Source organism: Oryx dammah, unplaced genomic scaffold (genome assembly GCF_014754425.2).
Source record: "Oryx dammah isolate SB20612 unplaced genomic scaffold, SCBI_Odam_1.1 HiC_scaffold_4, whole genome shotgun sequence".
NCBI classification, from domain to species: domain Eukaryota; kingdom Metazoa; phylum Chordata; class Mammalia; order Artiodactyla; family Bovidae; genus Oryx; species Oryx dammah.
The window spans coordinates 52,616,173-52,636,538 of NW_024070188.1; the positions used below are offsets into that span (position 1 = coordinate 52,616,173).

Consider the following 20,366-nt stretch of genomic DNA (forward strand, 5'->3'; position numbering starts at 1 on the left):
CAATGCATGAAAGTGAAAAGTCAAAGTGAAGTCGCTCAGTTGTGTCTGACTCTTAGGGACCCCATGGACTGCAGCCTACCAGGCTCCTCCATCCATGGGATTTTCCAGGCAAGAGTACTGGAGTGGGGTGCCATTGCCTTCTCCATGTTATATAATTGAGAATCTGTATTTTCTGCATTATCAGATTATTTTACATTCAAATTTATAATTACTTAGTTTTAGATGGTGAATAATATAGGTATATTTATATGTTATGTTTAATGGTAAATTGATTTAAGGTGATTTAATAAGCTACTCTGACAATGTATTAATGTCATTGCATTTGGAAGATTTTAATAGACCTGTTGATTTTGGTATCACTGTCTGTTAATAACAGTAAAAAAAAAAAATACCATTGTCTTAATGGTAAAGAACTCATTATTGATCCTGTCTAGCACATGCGTATACCTCTCCCAGAACTTTTCCTGGTCACATTTTACAATGGAAAAATTGCTCCCTTGCCTGTTTCTTGCATTATAGCTAGTATATGTGATACTGCCAAATTCTTAAGGATCCCCAGGCTACCTCTGTTAAGTACCTGTGATAACAGAATCTGTGGATCTTTAAGCACTATTTTATGAACTGATAGGATTTCTATAGTTCTTTTTCCTTGTACTCCTTGACCCTCAACAGTAAATAATAAATATTCAATAAGTAAATGTTACAATTTAATAGTCATTTCTCTGTTCTTTTTAACACTTTACAGTAAGGAATTGTCTTATTGAAAAATTCAGTGTATTTTTTCATAAATCTATAAGTCATGCACAATGCTAAAGCTTGTATATGAAGAATTTTTTGTTTTAGAATCTTTCCCCGTATTGGTGTTTGAAAAGGATATTATATGATTAAGTACTATTGAAATAGTTGACAAAAATTTGAGACTTAATTAGCTTTAAAATCTCTCTGTAGAAAGTAGTGAATTAGAGTTGGGGTATGCAAACTTATGCAAACTCACTCTAAAGGGAAAGAATGAGTCCTAGACCAACACTTAATGTAACCTAATTAAAGAGACTAAATTTTTTTAAAAAGAATGTATCAGTCAGTGGATTTGATTAGTAAGGGATGCAAAGGATACTTAGGAAGGAAACTTTGACAATGTCCATTTAAACACAGGGGAGAAGGTTTCTCTACCCAAGGGCATAACCTGGTCCCTCATTCATTCACAAGCATTTACTGAGCTCATATTACCTTCTGACTATTTGGCACTAGTATACAAAGATAAAATATGATTCCTGCCAGCAAGAATGTAGATGCTTCTAAGGGAGAACTGAACCACCCCTCTTGAGAGGAATGCGTTTCTTAAAGAGACGTTATTAAACATCAACATTGAGCCAATTCTACCTTATAATTTTGCTTTCTCTTTCAATTGCCATTAAGACAAAATGTTCTGCAGAGAAGTTGAAACTATATAATTCTGTCTACTGGTTATACTCTTCATTGTAAATAACTGAATCACATCTTGGTTTTGGTTGTATTAGTCTCTTGTGAGGTGGGTTAGTGTGGGTCACATCCCTGAGTCCAGCTTCAGAGCCCAGCTGAGATCCCAGCACAGATGCCTCAACAGCACTCCTACCTTGGCATGCATATTTTCATCTGAAATCTCCTGATTTTCTCTGTGTTGAAGTTATTATGAGACCCATTAAAACCATTATTCACACAGAGCCATAAAATAATTTGATTTTGAACCCTTTCCAGTAGGACACCAAGTACGAAATTGAAGACAGAATTTGTAACTTATTTTGATAAGGCTTTTTTCTAAGCAAAAGTGGTGTTTTTCTAATCTCAATCTTTATATCATACATTATAGTTATTTTTTCCATATATCAGTTTTTTACAACAGTTATGTACTGCTAGGATAAAGAAAATTTGATATTGTCTTAACTTTTCCAGTGTTTCCTAGTGCTTTTAGAATGAAGAGCAAAACCCTTTCCCCAGCCTATGAAGATGAGCATGGTCCGACCATTGGCTCCTGCCTTAGGGTTACTTCCCCTAGACTACCCTCACTGACCTTTTTGCATCCTTGCATGTGGCCTGCCCTCCCATTTTTGACCCTTGGACCTCCTTGTTCCCCAGCCTGGAGTTGTCTCCCTTCCTTCCTTCATGTAAGGCAGGAGATATCTTTCAAGTGGCATGGTTTATGTATTAAGTACTTGTGCTTCAGAATAATTAATTTTTAAAGTCTTAATGCAAATTTTTAAAATCTTCCATTGGGTAAGATTCACACAATCAAATAGAATTATAATTTTCCTTTTGTGAATTTTTCGTCTGATTAATTTTTATTTCATATAGCAGATTTAGCTACTGTCTCGTAGTATAACTCATATGATAGCATAACAAGTCTAAGCTGGTATAACAGTATTACTATGTTGGCATAGTGGTCAACACAATGCTCTTAATGTAAATATCCAACTATGTTAAATCCCATCCTAGGACCATTTGGGACAAATGTAAGCTATTTGAAAACAAAGAAGACTTCTCAACCTGTTATGGAAACAGAAGAAGAGTCTGCTGAAAGGATTCAGTTTCTTAAGAGCAGTGGAACCTCTATCTTGAGTATTGACAGCTTAGAAGCCAATGGTAAGAATTGTGGGGGATATAAGTTGACAGGTTAATTATGATGCTTATAATCAGAATTTTTAGAAAAATTAACTCTTAGCTCTCTTGGATCCTCCTTCACTGAAGTGTGTAGATAGATTTAATATCTTCCCAGAAGGTTTAGAATTACACCTCTGGAGAATCCATATAACCTTACATATTATGAACACAAATCTATGTTTGGTGGTAAAGGAATAGGTAAAATATAGATTTTTTTTTAAGTTTTGCTATATAATTTCAATAAATGCAGCATTAAAAGTAATTTCTTTAAAATTGTATATGTTAATGAAATATATTTGTGCTTTCTGTTTAGAGATAGCTTCTGAGCTCAATCATAGTGTTCTCGGATTGGGACTGGACACGTTAGAAGAGCAAGAGGAAAAAGAACAATTTTTTGCCAGGCTTGAGAAAGGCTTAACATCGTCCATTGATTATTCAAGGTTAAATAAGGAATTGGATTCTAATGACTCCATACATTTTAAAGCTTTACATAGGTAATGTAAATACAATATAAACAAATCATTAAATAATTTTTGTGTCTTTCTATATTTTTATAAAGCTAGTATATGCATGTAATTAAAGGGTAAACATTATAACAGGCAAAATTTAAATCTTTTTAAATTCTATTTTCTGTTCATTATTTTGATCAGGATGTGTGTCTTTATGAGTGTGTAGAATATGATTGGTATATATATTGACGAGAATACATTTGTATTTGAGCCTCTAGATACCTAAAATTTCATGCATGATATATTTTTGAGGTGAACAGCATATTGCTGAATAGACCTAACCAGGAAGGTAATCTATTAAGCATCTTCTACGGATAAAGTGAGTCCAGGTAGCTCTTAAAAACTCAGGGGAGGGACTTCCTTGGTGGTCCAGTAGTTAAGACTCTATGCTTCCAACTGCAGGGGACACAGGTTTGATCCCTGGTTGGGAAGCTAAGATCCTGCATGCTGTGTGGTATGGTCAAAATTTTTAAAAATAAGGTAGGAACAAAAAGGGAAAGAGGAACCAGGGAACAAAGACAGATCTGGTTTGTGTTCTACCTTTGTATATGGTTCACCCTAAAGATTCTCAGGAAACCTCATTTATCCTGGAAATTCTACTAGTTTACTGAGCTGGTGCCTTGTGCATGCCATAGACCTTTGGCATTCTCGAAATTTGTGAGACCTGATATCTTTAATATCCTCAGTTTTAAGTTTTCCATCTAATTTTGAAAATTATAAATGGAAGTCAGATTACAAGTTTAAGATTTTAAGAACACCAAACTACAATTAAATTAAGGGTTAGGAAACTCATACCTCTGGTCATTAGAGTGCCTGGTCTCCTCAGGATGCTTAGTTTCTTACAGACAGTGGACAAAGCAGTGACTGTCATGAACTACGTAGGGTCTGAGATTTTTATCCTACTTGCAAACTAAACTGTGGTTTTATGGAGGCTGACAGTTGACAAGGATTCTTGGGTCAGAAACAAAATGACTTTCTCTTGACAAAAGCAGAACCCAAGTGCCATGTCAATTTGCCTCAGTTTCCCTTGTCCCACAAGCTTCATGGGGTCCATGATGGCTGTCCACCCATGTAGGGGGTTGCTTTACGGGAGAGGGTCACTGAGTTTGAGGACTCTATTGCTTTTTTAATAAGTAGAAACAAGCCTGCTTTGATGGCAGAAATATTGCCTGTCTTTCAGAGTTGATCACTGCAACTCTTAAGAAGTGACCTAGGAAGGAGTGTCTCTGCCTTATGTTCTTGGCTTACCCAGCAAGAACATGCAGGGACCCTAATGGCCCATGGTGATTGCCTGTCTTAACAGTGACAACACAGAGTAAGCATGCACAGGTTTGCTCGCCACAAGTTTTTGTCCCTTTGAAGTATTTCTTAATGTTTCCATGTTCTTAACAATGTTCCTAGAGATCTCTTCAAGACAGACTAGAGATCTCTTCAAGAAAATTAGAGATACCAAGGTCTTGCCTGGAAAATCCCATGGACGGAGGAGCCTGGAAAATCCCATGGACGGAGGAGCCTGGAAGGCTGCAGTCCATGGGGTCGCTGAGGGTCGGACACAACTGAGCGACTTCACTTTCACTTTTCACTTTCATGCATTGGAGAAGGAAATGGCAACCCACTCCAGTGTTCTTGCCTGGAGAATACCAGGGACCGGGGAGCCTGGTGGGCTGCCGTCTATGGGGTCGCAGAGAGTCGGACACGACTGAAGTGACTTAGCAGAGCAGAGAGCAGAAGGGAACATTTCATGCAAAGATGGGCTCAATAAAGGACAGAAATGGTATGGACCTAACAGAAGCAGAAGATATTAAGAAGATGTGGCAAAAATACACAGAACTGTACAAAAAAATCTTCACTACCCTGATAATCATGATGGTGTGATCTCTCACCTAGAGCCAGAATCCTGGAATGCAAAGTCAAGTGGGCCTTAGGAAGCATCACTACAAACAAAGCTAGTGAAAGTGATGGAATTCCAGTTGAGCTGATTCAAATCCTGAAAGATGATGCTGTGAAAGTGCTGCACTCAATATGCCAGCAATTTTGGAAAATACAGCAGTGGCCACAGGACCGGAAAAGGCCAATTTTTATTCCAATCCCAAAGAAAGGCAATGCAAAAGAATACTCAGACTACCACACAATTATACTCATCTCACACACTAGCAAACTAATGCTCAAAATTCTCCAAGCCAGACTTCAGCAATACATGAACCATGAACATCCAGATATTCAAGCTGGATTTAGAAAAGGCAGAGGAACCAGAGATCAATGCCAACATCTGCTGGATCACAGAAAAAGTAAGAGAGTTCCAGAACAGCATCTACTTCTGCTTTATTAACTATGCCAAAGCCTTTCACTGTGTGGATCACAATAAACTGGAAAATTCTGAAAGAGACAGGAATACCAGACCACCTGACCTGCCTCTTGAGAAATCTGTATGCATGTCAAGAAGCAACAGTTAAAACTGGACATGTAACAACAGACTGGTTCCAAATAGGAAAAGGAGTACATCAAGGCTGTATATTGTCACCCTGCTTATTTAACTTATCTGCAGATTACATCATGAGAAACACTTGGCTGGATGAAGCACAAGCTGGAAGCAAGATTGCTGGGAGAAATATCAATAACCTCATATATGCAGATGACACCACTCTTATGGCAGAAAGTGAAAAAGAACTAAAGAGCCTCTTGATGAAAGTGAAAGAAGAGAGTGAAAAAGTTGGCTTAAAACTCAACATTCAGAAAACGAAGATCATGGCATCTGGTCCCATCACTTCATGGGAAATAGATGGGGAAACAGTGGCAGACTTTATTTTTGAGAACTCTAAAATGACACAGATGGTGACTGCAGCCATGAAATTAAAAGATGCTTGCTCCTTGGAAGAAAAGTTATGACCAACCTAGATAACATATTGAAAAGCAGAGACATTACTTTGCCAATAAAGGTCTGTCTAGTCAAGGTTATGGTTTTTCCAGTGGTCATGTATGGATGTGAGAGTTGGACTATAAAGAAAGCTGAGCCCTGAAGAATTGATGCTTTTGAACTGTGGTGTTGGAGAAGACTCTTGAGAGTCCCTTGGACTGCAAGGAGATCCAACCAGTCCATCCTAAAGGAAATCAGTCCTGAACATTCACTGGAAGGACTGTTGAAGCTGAAACTCCAGTACTTTGGCCACATGATGTGAAGAGCTGACTCATTTGAAAAGACCCTGATTCTAGGAAAGATTGAAGGTGGGAGGAGAAGGGGACAACAGAGGATGAGATGGTTGGATGGCATCACCAACTGGATGGACATGAGTTTGAGTAAACTCCAGGAGTTGGTGACGGACAGGGAGGCCTGGCATGCTGCAGTCCATGGGGTCGCAAAGAATTGGACACAACTGAGCGACTGAACTGAACTGAGCAATGTTCGTAATAATGATACTTCTACTTGAGAACAGCCTAGTCAGAGTACAGTGTAGTATTGAATATATGGTGTTTGCTGCTAATGTTATTAGAGTTTATAGTTTCTTGGGCCTCCTAATGATCTCACTAAAGACTTGGTTAACGGACTGAAAAAGGTAGAACTGACTCTTTGGTTTGAAAAAAATGTAGTATATGAACTGATATATCCAGTATAGTTAAAACACCTTGCTGAATGTTTATTGGTTTAAGGCTCTTATTCAGCTCCATTTTAGGATGAAATTGCTTATTAGCATGGAAATGCTGACTCAGAGTTTTTTTCCTGGCTTCCACATATACTTGACTGGTTCTTACAGCTGTGGGCCATTCCTAATCTGTAGTGTAGAAAGGCTGTCTGGGCCCTGAGAAATACAAGGCACACATTTATGTATAAAATTGTATATATTTGTGTATAAAGTTAAGAAATTTGGCATTTTCTGCCCCCACCCCCGCCCCCCATATTTCTTTAGTGGCTGCAGTTTCAGGCTTGTAAGATCCTTCATTTTTAAAACATTGCCTTCATAGTTTCCAGATTTTTAGCTTTTGCTAGAACAAGAGTACTTAAGAAGAAATACGTATTGTTAAAAGAGATTTTTAAAAAAATATTCACAAAAGATTGCATGGAAATATATTATTAATGTGTGATATTAAATATTTTCTAGTAATCAAGCTAACATGGAGCTAAGTGAAGATAAACATGAGCATGAATCAAAACATGAAGAACTGGCAGGTAATTTCAGTGGTTTTAAAATTTACACTATTTGAAAAGATAATATAGTTTTTTTCCCCCTTTTTTAAATTAATTAATTAATTACTTTTTAAAATTTTACTTTACAATACTGTATTGGTTTTGCCATACATTGACATGAATCTGCCACGGGTGTACATGAGTTCCCAATCCTGAACCCCCCTCCCACCTCTCTCCCCATATCATCTCTCTGGGTCATCCCGGTGCACCAGCCCCAAGCATCCTGTATCCTGTATCGAACCTAGACTGGCGATTCGTTTCTTACATGATAGTATACATATTTCAATGCCATTCTCCCAAATCATCCCACCCTCTCCCTCTCCCTCAGAGTCCAAAAGTCTGCTCTACACATCTGTGTTTCTTTTGCTTTCTTGCATACAGGGTTATCATTACCATCTTTGTAAATTCCATATATATGTGTTAGTATACTGTATTGGTGTTTTTCTTTCTGGCTTACTTCACTCTGTATAATCGGCTTCAGTTTCATCCACCTCATTAGAACGGATTCAAATGTATTCTTTTTAATGGCTGAGTAATACTCCATTGTGTATATGTACCACAGCTTTCTTATCCATTCATCTGCTGATGGACATCTAGGTTGCTTCCATGTCCTAGCTGTTATAAACAGTGCTGCAGTGAACATTGGGGTACACGTGTCTCTTTCAATTCTGGTTTCCTCAGTGTGTATGCTCAGCTGAAAAGATAATATAGCTTTTAATAAAGACATTGATAAGAGAGGGCTTCCTAGTGGCTCAGCTGGTAAAAAATCCATCTGCAATGTAGGAGACCTGGGTTTGATCCCTGGGTTGGGAAGATCCCCTGAGAAGGAAATGGCAACCTACTCCAGTATTCTTGCCTGGAGAATTCCATGGAAGAGGAGCCTTGTGGGCTATAATCCATGGGGTCGCAAAGAGTCAGAGACAACTGAGCAACTTTCATTTTCACTTGATAATACAATTTTATTTTTAATTATTTTTCTCTTATCTTGGAAAGAACTTGATCAGGTAGAGTGAGTTGCCTGTGTCACAAACGGAGCTACTAAGAAATTGTTGTAAGAGCAGGACTGTTTTGTTTTAGTGAACCTGTTGAGAAGACAGAAAAAGGAATTTTTGTCCTAGGACCCAGGGAATGTGTACAGCCAGGACAAATACCTCCAAAGCATGGTTAGGGAGATACATCTTTTTCTGTCTTTTGACTTTAAATGTGTCTGTGTTTTAATATTTTAAATGGTTTTCTTTTAGTAGTGTATAGCTGAGTTTTAGTTTTATATCTAGTCAGACAATCTGAGACTTTTAGTTGAAATGTTTCTGCCCTTTGCAGAAAGATATTCATTGGTATGGTTATTTACTGTTTTGCCATTTGTTTCTTTTCATCTTGTTATTGTTACTGCTTTTGTGCTACATTTTATTGGGTTGAGTGTGGCATTCCATCCTAACCCTTCTTACGGCTGGTTAGTTGTACTTCTCAGCTGTATTTTTATAGTTGCCTTATGATTCATGCTGGGCCTGTGTATCTTTACTTCATTAGCGCATAGTTTAGAAGAGCATTATGCCACTTTATATGAATTTTAACAGTAGTAAACTTCCCCCAGCCTTTTTGCCATTTTTGGCATATATTTTTCTTCTATATCTTAAAACCCCACAGTACAGCAGTATTAGTGTTGAGGCAGTCTGAGCGCAGGTTGGAAAAGAATTTCCAGACATAGAGCATTTCAGAAGGAAGTGAATTTATTAAGAACAAAGAGCAGAAATAAAGTGGGTACAGCAAGCAACAGTGGGCTGACAGATGGAGGAGTCAACAGTTTTTGTGGGTTAATAGCCAATTTTTATAGCCTTAAGACAGAATTTTTGCTGCATGATTGGCATTAGGTGATGGGTTGGGGCGCTACCTACTGGAATGGGCATCTTTGCGTAATTGGGAGTCAGGAAGCTTGATAGTGGTTATCAGAGTGCTTTTGGCAAGGTTACAAAGGCGCTCAGTCAGCTTTGGAGGTGTCCTTCTGTGGTGCAAGGTTTTGCACCTGTGGCCTTTGGGAAGGACTCAACATTATTATTGCTTTTAACAGATTATTAAATCTTATACATAATATAAAAGTCTCTATTTATACTTATTCACATAGTTACCATTCCCAGTGAATTTTTTTACTTTTTATTTTGAAACGAATCTTTAAAATTTATTTTTAAATTAAGTTAGAATTAACATATATAACTTATTAGATCAGGTGTACATCATGATGATTCAGTATCTCTATACATTGTGAAATGTTCACCATAATAAGTCTAGTTAGCATCTGTCACCTTCAGTTCAGTTCAGTCACACAGTCGTGTCCGACTCTTTGCAACTCCATGGACTACAGTACATCAGGCTTCCCTGTCCATCACCAACTCCTGGAGCTTACTCAAACTCATGTCCATTGAGTTGATGATGCCATCCAACCATCTCATCCTCTGTCGTCCCCTTCTCCCACCCTCACTCTTTCCCAGTATCAAGAACTTTTCCAGTGACTCAGTTCTTCGCATCAGGTGGCCAGAGTATTGGAGTTTCAGCTTCAACATCAGTCCTTCCAGTGAATGACTGATTTCCTTTAGGATGGACTGGTTGGATCTCCTTGCAGTCCAAGGGACTCTCAAGAGTCTTCCCCAACACCAAGGTTCAAAAGCATCATTTCTTCAGTGCTCAGCTTTCTTTATAGTCCAGATCTCACATCCATACATGACTACTAGAAAAACCAAAGCTTTGACTAGACAGACCTTTGTTGGCAAAGTGATGTCTCCGCTTTTGAATATGTTGTCTAGGTTTGTCATAACTTTTCTTCCAAGGAGCAAGCGTCTTTTAATTTCATGACTGCAGTCACCATCTGCAGTGGTTTTGCAACCCCCAAAAATAAAGTCTGTCACTGTTTCCATTGTTTCCCCATCTGTTTGCCATGAACTGATGGGACCGGATGCCATGATCTTCATTTTCTGAATGTTGAGCTTTAAGCCAACTTTTTCACTCTCTTCTTTCACTTTCATCAAGAGGCTCTTTAGTTCTTCACCTTTTGCCATAAGGGTGGTGTCATCTGTGTATCTGAGGTTATTGATATTTCTCCCGGCAATCATGATTCCAGCTTGTGCTTCTTCCAGCCCAGCATTTCTCATGATGTACTCTGCATATAAGTTAAATAAGCAGGCTGACAATATATAGCCTTGACGTACTCCTTTTCCTATTTGGAACCAGTCTGTTCCATGTCCAGTTCTCGCTGTTGCTTCTTGACCTGCATACAGATTTCTCAAGAGGCAGGACAGGTGGTCTGGTGTTCCTGTCTTTCTCAGAATTTTCCAGTTTGTTGTGATCCACACAGTCAAAGCCTTTGGCATAGTGAATAAAACAGAAGTAGATGTTTTTCTGGAACTCTTGCTTTTTTGATGATCCATTGGATGTTGTCAATTTGATCTCTGGTTCCTCTGCCTTTTCTAAAACCAGCTTGAACATCTGGAAGTTCATGGTTCATGTATTGCTGAAGTCTGGCTTTGAGAATTTTGAGCATTACTTTGCTAGTGTGTGAGATGAGTGCAATTCTGTGGTAGTTTGAGCATTCTTTGGCATTGCCTTTTTGGAGGATTAGAATGAAAACAGACCTTTTCCAGTCCTGTGGCCACTGCAGAGTTTTCCCAATTTGCTGGCATATTGAGTGCAGCACTTTCACAGCATCATCTTTCAGGATTTGAAATAGCTCAACTGGAATTCCATCCCCTCCACTAACGTTGTTCATGGTGAGGCTTCCTAGGCCCACTTGACTTCGCATTCCAGGATGTCTGGCTCTAGGTGACTGATCACATCTTGGTTATCTGGGTCATGAAGATCTTTTTTGTATAGTTTTTCTGTGTATTCTTGCCCCCTCTTCTTAATATCTTCTGCTTCTGTTAGGCCCATACCATTTCTGTCCTTTATTGAGTCCATCTTTGCATGAAATGTTCCTGTGATATTTCTGATTTTCTTGAAAAGATTGCTAGTCTTTCCCATTCTTTTGTTTTCCTCTATTTCTTTGCATTGATCACTGAGGAACTGGTCTTATCTCTCCATGCTGTTCTTTGGAACTCTGCATTCAAATGGGTATGTTTTCCTTTTCTCCTTTTCCTTTAGCTTCTCTCTCTTCACAGCTATCTGTAAAACCTTGTCAGATAACCATTTTGCCTTTTTGCACTTCTTTTTCCTGGGGATGGTCTTGATCACTGCCTCCTGTACAATGTCATGAACCTCTGTCCATAGTTCTTCAGGCACTCTGTCTATCAGATCTAATCCCTTGAATCTTTTATCACTTCTGCTGTATAATCGTAAAAGATTTTATTTAGGTCATACCTGAATGGTCTAGTGGTTTTCCTTACTTTCTTCAATTTAAGTCTGAATTTGGCAATAAGGAGTTCATGATCTGAGCCACAGTCGGCTCCTGGTCTTGTTTTTGCTGACTGTATAGAGCTTCTTCATCTTTGGCTGCAAAGAATGTAACCAATCTGATTTTGTTATTGACCATCTGGTGATGTCCATGTAATTTCTCTTGTGTTGTTGGAAGAGGGTGTTTGCTATGACCAGTGTGTTCTCTTGGCAAAACTCTATTAGCCTTTGTCACCTTCTGTCACCTTACATAATTGCAAAAAATTATTTTTGCTTGTGATGAGAAGTTTTAAGATCTGTTCTCTTAGCAGCTTTCAAATAGTTGTGATCTACTATTATTCTGAGTTTCTATCTAGTGTTATTTTTCTTCAGCATGTAAAACCTCTCTAGCTTTTCTTATAGTGCAGGTCTACTAGGAATTAATTCTCTCAAGTGTTGTTTCTGAAAGTATATTTTGCCTTTGTTTTTGAAGAACAATTTTGCTTGATACAAAATTGTAGGTAATTTATTTTCTTTGAGCACTTTAATAATTTCCTTCTGTTGTTCTCTGACATTTCTCATGAGAAGTCATCTCACGAGTGATTATGTGATTTTTGTGTATATAGTGTCTTTTCCCTCTGTTTGAAAATTTTTCTCTTTAGTCCAGTTTTGTGGCAGTTTGGTTAGGATGATCTTGGTGTGCTTTTGTTATGTTTATCCTGTTTGGAGCTGGTTGAGCATCAATTGATCTGTTAATTTATGGTTTCCATCAAAGTAAATGTTTGTGCCATTAATTCTTCAAAATCATGTCTGGCTTCCCTTGCTTTCTGATCCTAATTGCAAATATGTTAGAAAGTTAAATTTTGTCCCATAGGTCAAAAGACTGTCATTTTTTAAAGCTTTTTTCCTCTCAGCTTTAGTTTTATTGCTAATTTTTCAAGTTCATTAACCTTTTTTTTTCTTTAATCTCTTGTTATTCATTGTTTTTAACTCTAAAAGTTTCTTTTGGATCTTTCTTTTTTCATTTCTTTTAGTATATTTCTTCATGTTCTTTGCTTTCAAGTCCTGAACACTGAGTGTATTCTGCGATCCGAGTATTTCTTTATTTCTGGCTCTCTTCTAGGTGTGGTGACTTTCTCCTCCTTGTAATTCTAGTAAATTTTTAATCGAGTGTTGAATATGTTGTAGATTTTTAAATTGTTGAAATGAATTTTGAATTTTGTTTTCTTCTTTTCAACAGTGTTGAGGTTTGTTCTGAATGGTTGACCTTTTCAGGGCTTTTCTTCTGCTTTGTTAGGGGAAGTCCAGAGTAGCCTTACTTTAGCAGAGTTTGACACTGCTACTGAGATATTGCCCTCTTGATGTTTTCACTGGATGCACCTGCTGAACAACAAGGATTTTTTCCACTCAAGCTAGTTAGAGCTTCAAAATCACTTTTCCCTGTGCAAAATATGGAAATTGTCGACCTTCCAACATCCCACTTGTTCTCTGGTCAGACTACGCTTAAATGATTAGTCTGCAGGAGAGACTCAAGGGGGTCCCCTGTAGATTTCTAGGCTTTGTTTCTGAAAGTCACTCAGTGGAGTCCAGCTCTTTGCAACCCCATGGACTATAGGGTCGATGGAATTCTCCAGGCCAGAACACTGGAGTAGGTAGCCATTCCCTTCTCCAGAGAATCTTTGCAACCCAGGGATCAAACCCAGGTCTCCTGCATTGCTAGCAGACTCTTTACCAGCTCAGCTTCCTTCCTTTATCACTTGCCTGCAGCTTACCTTGTCTTTTCAGTACTCTTATCTCTGTTTTCTTAACACATTAAGACTGTCCTGATCTCCCTGATCCTGCTTAGCACTCCAGGATGTATGTACCTTCTAGTAAATGTAGACTCAGCTCACTTGTTTTTCTTTCCTAGGAATCATATTTTTACACTGCTGATTGTCCAGTATCTGAAAACATTTGTTTCATATACTTTATACATTTTATGCATTATTTTGGAATAGGAAACAACAATCCTCTCCAGTATTCTTGAAAATTACTCAGATAGAAGAGCCTGGTGGGTTACAGTCCATGGTGTCACAAAGAGTTGGACACAACTGAGTATGCATGTACTCATTATTTACAAAGTCCTTGAAATCCAACATGGTGCAAGTGAAAATCTCTAGATTCCATCATACTTAAAATTTATCAGCCAAATATTCTAAAAGAGAAGGAAAAAATATCTCCAAAGTGTATCTTTTAGATCTTTACATCAAGAACTGTTTGCTTATTTTCTATTTATGCAAATTATATTTTCAAAGTTACAGATATGGAGTATATTAGTAGAAATCCCTAATGTTGAATGTGCAGTGTCTTCCAGTCAAACAGAGCCAAAGTGTAAAAATTGTTGTTGTTGTTCAGTCACTCAGTCATGTCCTACTCTTTAAGACCCCGTGGACTTAGTATGCCAGTCTTCCCTGTACTTCAACATCTCCCAGAACTTGCTCAAACTTATGTCCATTGTTTTGGTGATGCCATGCAATCATCTCGTCCTCTGTCGTCCCCTTCTCCTGCCTTCAGTCTTTCCCAGCTTCAGGGTCTTTTCTAATGAGCTGGCTCTTCACCTCAGGTGGCCAGAGTATTGGAGTTTCAGGTTCAACATCAATCCTTCCAATGAATATTCAGGACTGATTTCCTTTAGGATGAACTGGTTTGATCTCCAGGCAGTCCAAGGGACTCTCAAGAATCTTCTCCAACACCACAGTTCAAAAGCATCAATTCTTTGACACTGCGCCTTGTTTATGGTCCAACTTACATCCATACATGACTGCTGGAAAAAGCACAGCTTTGACTATGTGGACCTTTGTTGGCAAAGTAATGTCTGTACTTTTTAATATGCTGTCTAGGTTTGTCATAGCTTTTCTTCCAAGGAGCAAGCATCTTTTAATTTTATGGCTGCAGTCACCACCTGCAGTGATTTTGGAGCCCAAGAAAATAAAAAATAAAAATTAATATTCTCATTGTTTTCCAAACAGTGTGAAAGAGCTGGTGGATATTATTATCTCTGATATTTCTCATATGAGAACCACCTTCTGAACTGGGTTTTATTCGTCCTTTTTATATGAACTTAATTCCCTTGGTGTTTCTTTTAGAAATTGCTGATTTATTGTTTTACTCCCTTTTATTTCTTGTCTGTCTGATTTCTCTCTGTGTCTACCAGTGGCATTTCCTTCTTGCTTCAGACCTAGTTTATTGTGACAAAATTCCTGAAATTGGTCTTTTATATGTTAGAAAGTAATATTTGCCTACAGACTGTTCTGTTACAAAGTGCCAACAAAATGTAGTTCTAAAAAGTGCACATTAGATTCGTACCTTTCTTAAATAATATTTGGCTTTATTAACTTTTAATTCAGATTAAGTATAACACAAGCTATAATACTCAGTTCAGTTCAGTTGCTCAGTCGTATCTGACTCTCTGCGACCCCATGAATTGCAGCACGCCAGGCCTCCCTGTCCATCACCAACTCCTGGAGTTCACTCAAACTCAACGTCCATCAAGTCTGATGCCATCCAGCCATTTCATCCTCTGTTGTCCCCTTCTCCTTCTGCCCCCAGTCCCTCCCAGCATCAGAATCTTTTCCAGTGAGTCAGCTCTTCGCATGAGGTGGCCAAGTATTGGAGTTTCATCTTTAGCATCAGTCTTTCCAAAGAACACCCAGGACTGATCTCCTTTAGAATGGACTGGTTGGATCTCCTTGCAGTCCAAGGGACTCTCAAGAGTCTTCTCCAACACCACAGTTCAAAAGCATCAATTCTTCAGCACTCAGCTTTCTTCACAGTCCAACTTTCACATCCATACATGACCACTGGAAAAACCATAGCCTTGACTAGACAGACCTTTGTTGGCAAAGTTATGTCTCTGCTTTTCAATATGCTATCTAGATTGGTCATAATTTCCTTCCATGGAGTAAGTGTCTTTTAATTTCATGGCTGCAATCACCATCTGCAGTGATTTTGGAGCCCCCAAAAATAAAGTCTGACACTGTTTCCATGGTTTCCCCATCTATTTCCCATGAAGTGATGGGACCAGATGCCATGATCTTTGTTTTCTGAATGTTGAGCTTTAAGCCAACTTTTTCACTCTCCTCTTTCACTTTCATCAAGAGGCTTTTTAGTTCCTCTTCACTTTCTGCCATAAGGATGGTGTCATCTGCATATCTGAGGTTATTGATATTTCTCCCGGCAATCTTGATTCCAACTTGTGCTTCTTCCAGCCCAGCGTTTCTCATGATGTACTCTGCATAGAAGTTAAATAAGCAGGGTGACAATATACAGCCTTGACGTACCCCTTTTCCTATTTGGAACCAGTCTGTTGTTCCATGTCCAGTTCTAACTGTTGCTTCCTGACCTGCATACAGGTTTCTCAAGAGGCAGGTGAGGTGGTCTGGTATTCCCATCTCTTTCAGAATTGTCCACAGTTTATTGTGATCCACACAGTCAAAGGCTTTGGCATAGTCAATGAAGCAGAAATAGATGTTTTTCTGAAACTCTCTTGCTTTTTCCATGATCCAGCGGATGTTGGCAATTTGATCTCTGGTTCCTCTGCCTTTTCTAAAACCAGCTTGAACATCTGGAAGTTCACGGTTCACGTATTGCTAAAGCTTGGCTTGGAGAATTTTGAGCATTACTTTACTAGCATGTGAGATGAGTGCAATTGTGCGTTAGTTTGAGCATTCTTTGGCATTGCCTTTCTTTGAGATTGGAATGAGAACTGACCTTTTGCAGTCCTGTGGCCACTGCTGAGTTTTCCAAATTTGCTGGCATATTGAGTGCAGCACTTTCACAGCATCATCTTCCAGGATTTGAAATAGCTCAACTGGAATTCCATCATCTCCACTAGCTTTGTTTGTAGTGATGCTTTCTAAGGCCCACTTGACTTCACATTCCAGGATGTCTGGCTCTAGGTGAGTGATCACACCATCATGATTATCTTGGTCAGGAAGATCTTTTTTGTACTGTTCTTCTGTGTATTCTTGCCACCTCTTCTTAATATTTTCTGCTTCTGTTAGGTCCATACCATTTCTGTCCTTAATCGAGCCCATCTTTGCATGAAGTGTTCCTGTGGTATCTCTAATTTTCTTGAAGAGATCTCTAGTCTTTCCCATTCTGTTGTTTTCCTCTATTTCTTTGCATTGATCACCGAGGAAGGCTGTCTTATCTCTCCTTGCTATTCTTTGGAACTCTGCATTCAGATGCTTATATCTTTCCTTTTCTCCTTGGCTTTTTGCTTCTCTTTTCACAGCTATTTGTAAGACCTCCCCAGACAACCATTTTGCTTTTTTGCATTTCTTTTCCATGGGGATGGTCTTGATCCCTGTCTCCTGTACAATGTCACGAACCTCATTCTATAGTTCATCAGGCACTCTGTCTATCAGATCTAGTCCTTTAAATTATTTCTCACTTCCACTGTATAATCATAAGGGATTTGATTTAGGTCATACCTGAATGGTCTAGCGGTTTTCCCTACTTTCTTCAATTTAAGTTTGAATTTGGCAGCAAGAAGTTCATGATCTGAGGCACAGTCAGTTCCCGGTCTTGTTTTTGCTGACTCTGTAGAGCTTCTCCATCTTTGGCTTCAAAGAATATAATCAATCTGATTTTGGTGTTGACCATCTGGTGATGTTCGTGTGTAGAGTCTTCTCTTGTGTTGTTGGAAGAGGATGTTTGTTATGACCAGTGTGTTCTCTTGGCGAAACTCTTATTAGCCTTTGCCCTGCTTCATTCCGTATTCCAAAGCCAAGTTTGCCTGTTACCCCAGGTGTTTCTTGACTTCCTACTTTTGCATTCCAGTCCCCTATAACGAAAAGGACATCTTTTTTGGGTGTTAGTTCTAAAAGGTCTTGTAGGTCTTCATAGAACCGTTCAACTTCAACTTCTTCCGCGTTACTTGTTGGGGCATAGACTTGGATTACTCTGGATAATATTTGGATAATACTAACAAAGATAAATTATTACTGCTCATCATAATGGCTAAGACTAACATACAGTGCATATTATATAACAGTAACTCTTAAATCTTCCCAGCAATTCTCTGAAATAAATATTGTTCCTACTTTATAGCTGGGAAACATGAGGCAAAGAGTTTGTGACTTGCTTTTGGTTCTACAACTGAAAAATAGTAGAAGCAGAAGTTGAATACAAGTCTTGTGGCTCTGGTCATGCTACAAGCACTATGCCACAGAATCTGAACTGTTTCTGTACTGCTTCTTTGAGGTGACAACAAGCACTACATCCTCTTCCACTGATTTTAGAAAGTTCCCGGATCCCAAGTAGTTGTTTAAGTTCATGTCATACTCTCCTGTAGGACTTCCCTGTAGCTCAGATGGTAAAGAAGCTGCCTGCAGTGCAGGAAGCTGCCTGCCTTCAGTCCCTCGGTCAGGAAGATCCTCTGGAGAAGGGGATGGCAATCCACTCCGGTATTCTTGCTTGGAGAATCCCATAGACAGAGAAGCCTGCATGTTCATGGGGTGGCAAAGAGTTGGACACGACTGAGCGACTGAAACTTACTTACTTACTCTACCCTCCCATATGTCTTCCCTCCTTGTTCATCATTTTTACTTAAGCAAGACTAACTCCTGAGATACTTAAAATTCAGTGATTCCCACTAGAATATGAAAATATTAATCATCTGATATTGGTCCTAACATCTAGAAAATAATACAAGGTAATTTCTCTGTAACTGTTATGTGAATTAAATTATGTCTATTGATCCTAGAAAATTCCAGGCAGAGTTCCTTTTCCGATAGAAGAAAACTAGAGGTGAGCTTCTCACCCTCAGAATATAGATACTGTTGTAACTAACTAACCAACCTAGTTTATCTACCTAAGTCACAGTACCCATGTTCTTCCACCCTTGTATACCTGTGAACTGAAATGGAGATATTTCTGTAGGTAGATCTCACTGGGAGCATCTATGTTTAACTTACTCAGTTTCAGACTTCCATTGTTAATCTCCATTCAAAGAGAAGACTAAAAGATGGTATTCCAGAAGCAGACTCTCAAATCTCTTGCAGTCTTCGCCCATCAGGCCATCCTGTCTCTGAACATGATCTAATTTTTGAAATACAAAGAAGCTTATAAATGGTCAGTTCTGTTTTGAAAAGGCCATTCTTGTTCTGCAGCCCACAAATCTCAGTCAGTCCTTCAACTGGAGGGCTATAGACAACTAATTAAAAATTGATGATGAGATCCTGGCTAGACAGTTTCTGCCCATCTTCATCTTAAGAAGCCTGATAGCATCATGTTAACTGGACAGACCTTTGCTGCAGAGTCATTGAGATAATAATTTGGGACTTGAGCTGAGAGATATGCCTAGGATTGGGAAACAGTGAAGGTCATTAAGGCTAGTATTTTCCTGAGGGAGGTGTCAGAGATAGAGCTTTCATAAGTACTGCTTAAGGGTAACAGTAGAAATACCTGTAAAGACTAAAAAAATCAACTTAAGTAAAATCCCAACTTTTGTTTAAGCAAGTCTAGATTTTTCAAAAGTGCTGCCTTTTAGAAGTAAGCAATTTGAGATTTTTATCTTTATAAATCAAGTAACTGCAATTTGTTTTAGAAATATATAATATTTTGAACACCTCTAGAAAATTTTAGTTGTAAAATAATATAAAATATTATATAAAAATATAATAAAATAAAACTAATAACTACTTGAAAGTACAAAAAAAAGCCCACCCAAGTCTTAAGAATTGAATTCTCATCAATCTTTTCCTCAAAATAGTGTGTTCCTAAAGATATCCTCATGTTAACGTTTAAGTAAATTACTTGTATGCAGACTTCTTTTGGAAATCAACAGTCTTTTCCTGGGAATTTGACTTTTTTGACTATGATTCTTGTGTTTTTTTTTAAAACTATTTTCTTCAGAAAATTATAGTGATGATTTTGAAGAGGAGGAGGATACTGATGCCCCTTTGGCTCCTAAGGGGGAGACTGCGTCCAAAGAAAATTCCCGATCAGGAAAAACAAATGTACCCAAACAGGTATGTATCAATTATATGTTTGACAGTTTGGAAACTCCTTTCATTACCTTAGCTGACTACTGACTGTTGCTCTAAAAAGAGCTCGAAATACAGAGTTCTTTATAGTCTTGCTCACTGTTGTAAAGTTATAAGTCTCTTAATACTCAGCTACTTTCTTAACTCAGGATGTCAATTTTAATCTTAATGAAATACATGGCAGTTGATGGTTTTCTGAAAGATTTCTTTTGGGAAATTTCTTTAAACTTTGAAAATTGAAAATTTCATTAAAATCTCAAACCTTAATTTTTAAACAGGTATATTAAACTGTACTTTTCTTTGGTTGGTCTTGTCCTTGTGAGACATTCCCTCCCTAGTATTTATGCCAGTAGTGATGTTACTGTCTGAAACTTACTGGGCTAAGATTGTAAATTAAATTAATAGTCAATTAAATTTTTCTTCCTGGTGGCTCAGAGGTTAAAGCGTCTGCCTGCAATGTGGGAGACCCCAGTTCAATCCCTGGGTTGGGAAGATCCCCTGGAGAAGGAAATGGCAATCCACTCCAGTATTCTTGCCTGGACAGTCCCATGGAGGAAGGAGCCTGGTAGGCTACAGTCCACGGGGTCGCAAAGAGTCGGACACAACTGAGCGACTTCACTTCACTTCACTTAAATTATTCAGTTCACATTCAGGGATGTT

The 20,366-nt window shown here is 38.4% G+C and overlaps 1 protein-coding gene across 3 annotated transcripts in view; it reads left to right on the forward strand.

The window, feature by feature from the left end:
- The window catches only part of CEP162 (centrosomal protein 162), a 99,824-nt gene that overhangs the window by 12,848 nt on the left and 66,610 nt on the right, over window positions 1–20,366 (forward strand). For all 3 annotated transcript variants that reach the window (XM_040238860.1, XM_040238863.1, XM_040238862.1), the window contains exons 4-7: window positions 2,470–2,616; window positions 2,948–3,128; window positions 7,238–7,305; window positions 19,576–19,691. In XM_040238860.1, coding sequence (XP_040094794.1) covers window positions 2,470–2,616; window positions 2,948–3,128; window positions 7,238–7,305; window positions 19,576–19,691 — 512 coding nt within the window. The remainder of the gene's footprint in view (window positions 1–2,469; window positions 2,617–2,947; window positions 3,129–7,237; window positions 7,306–19,575; window positions 19,692–20,366) is intronic.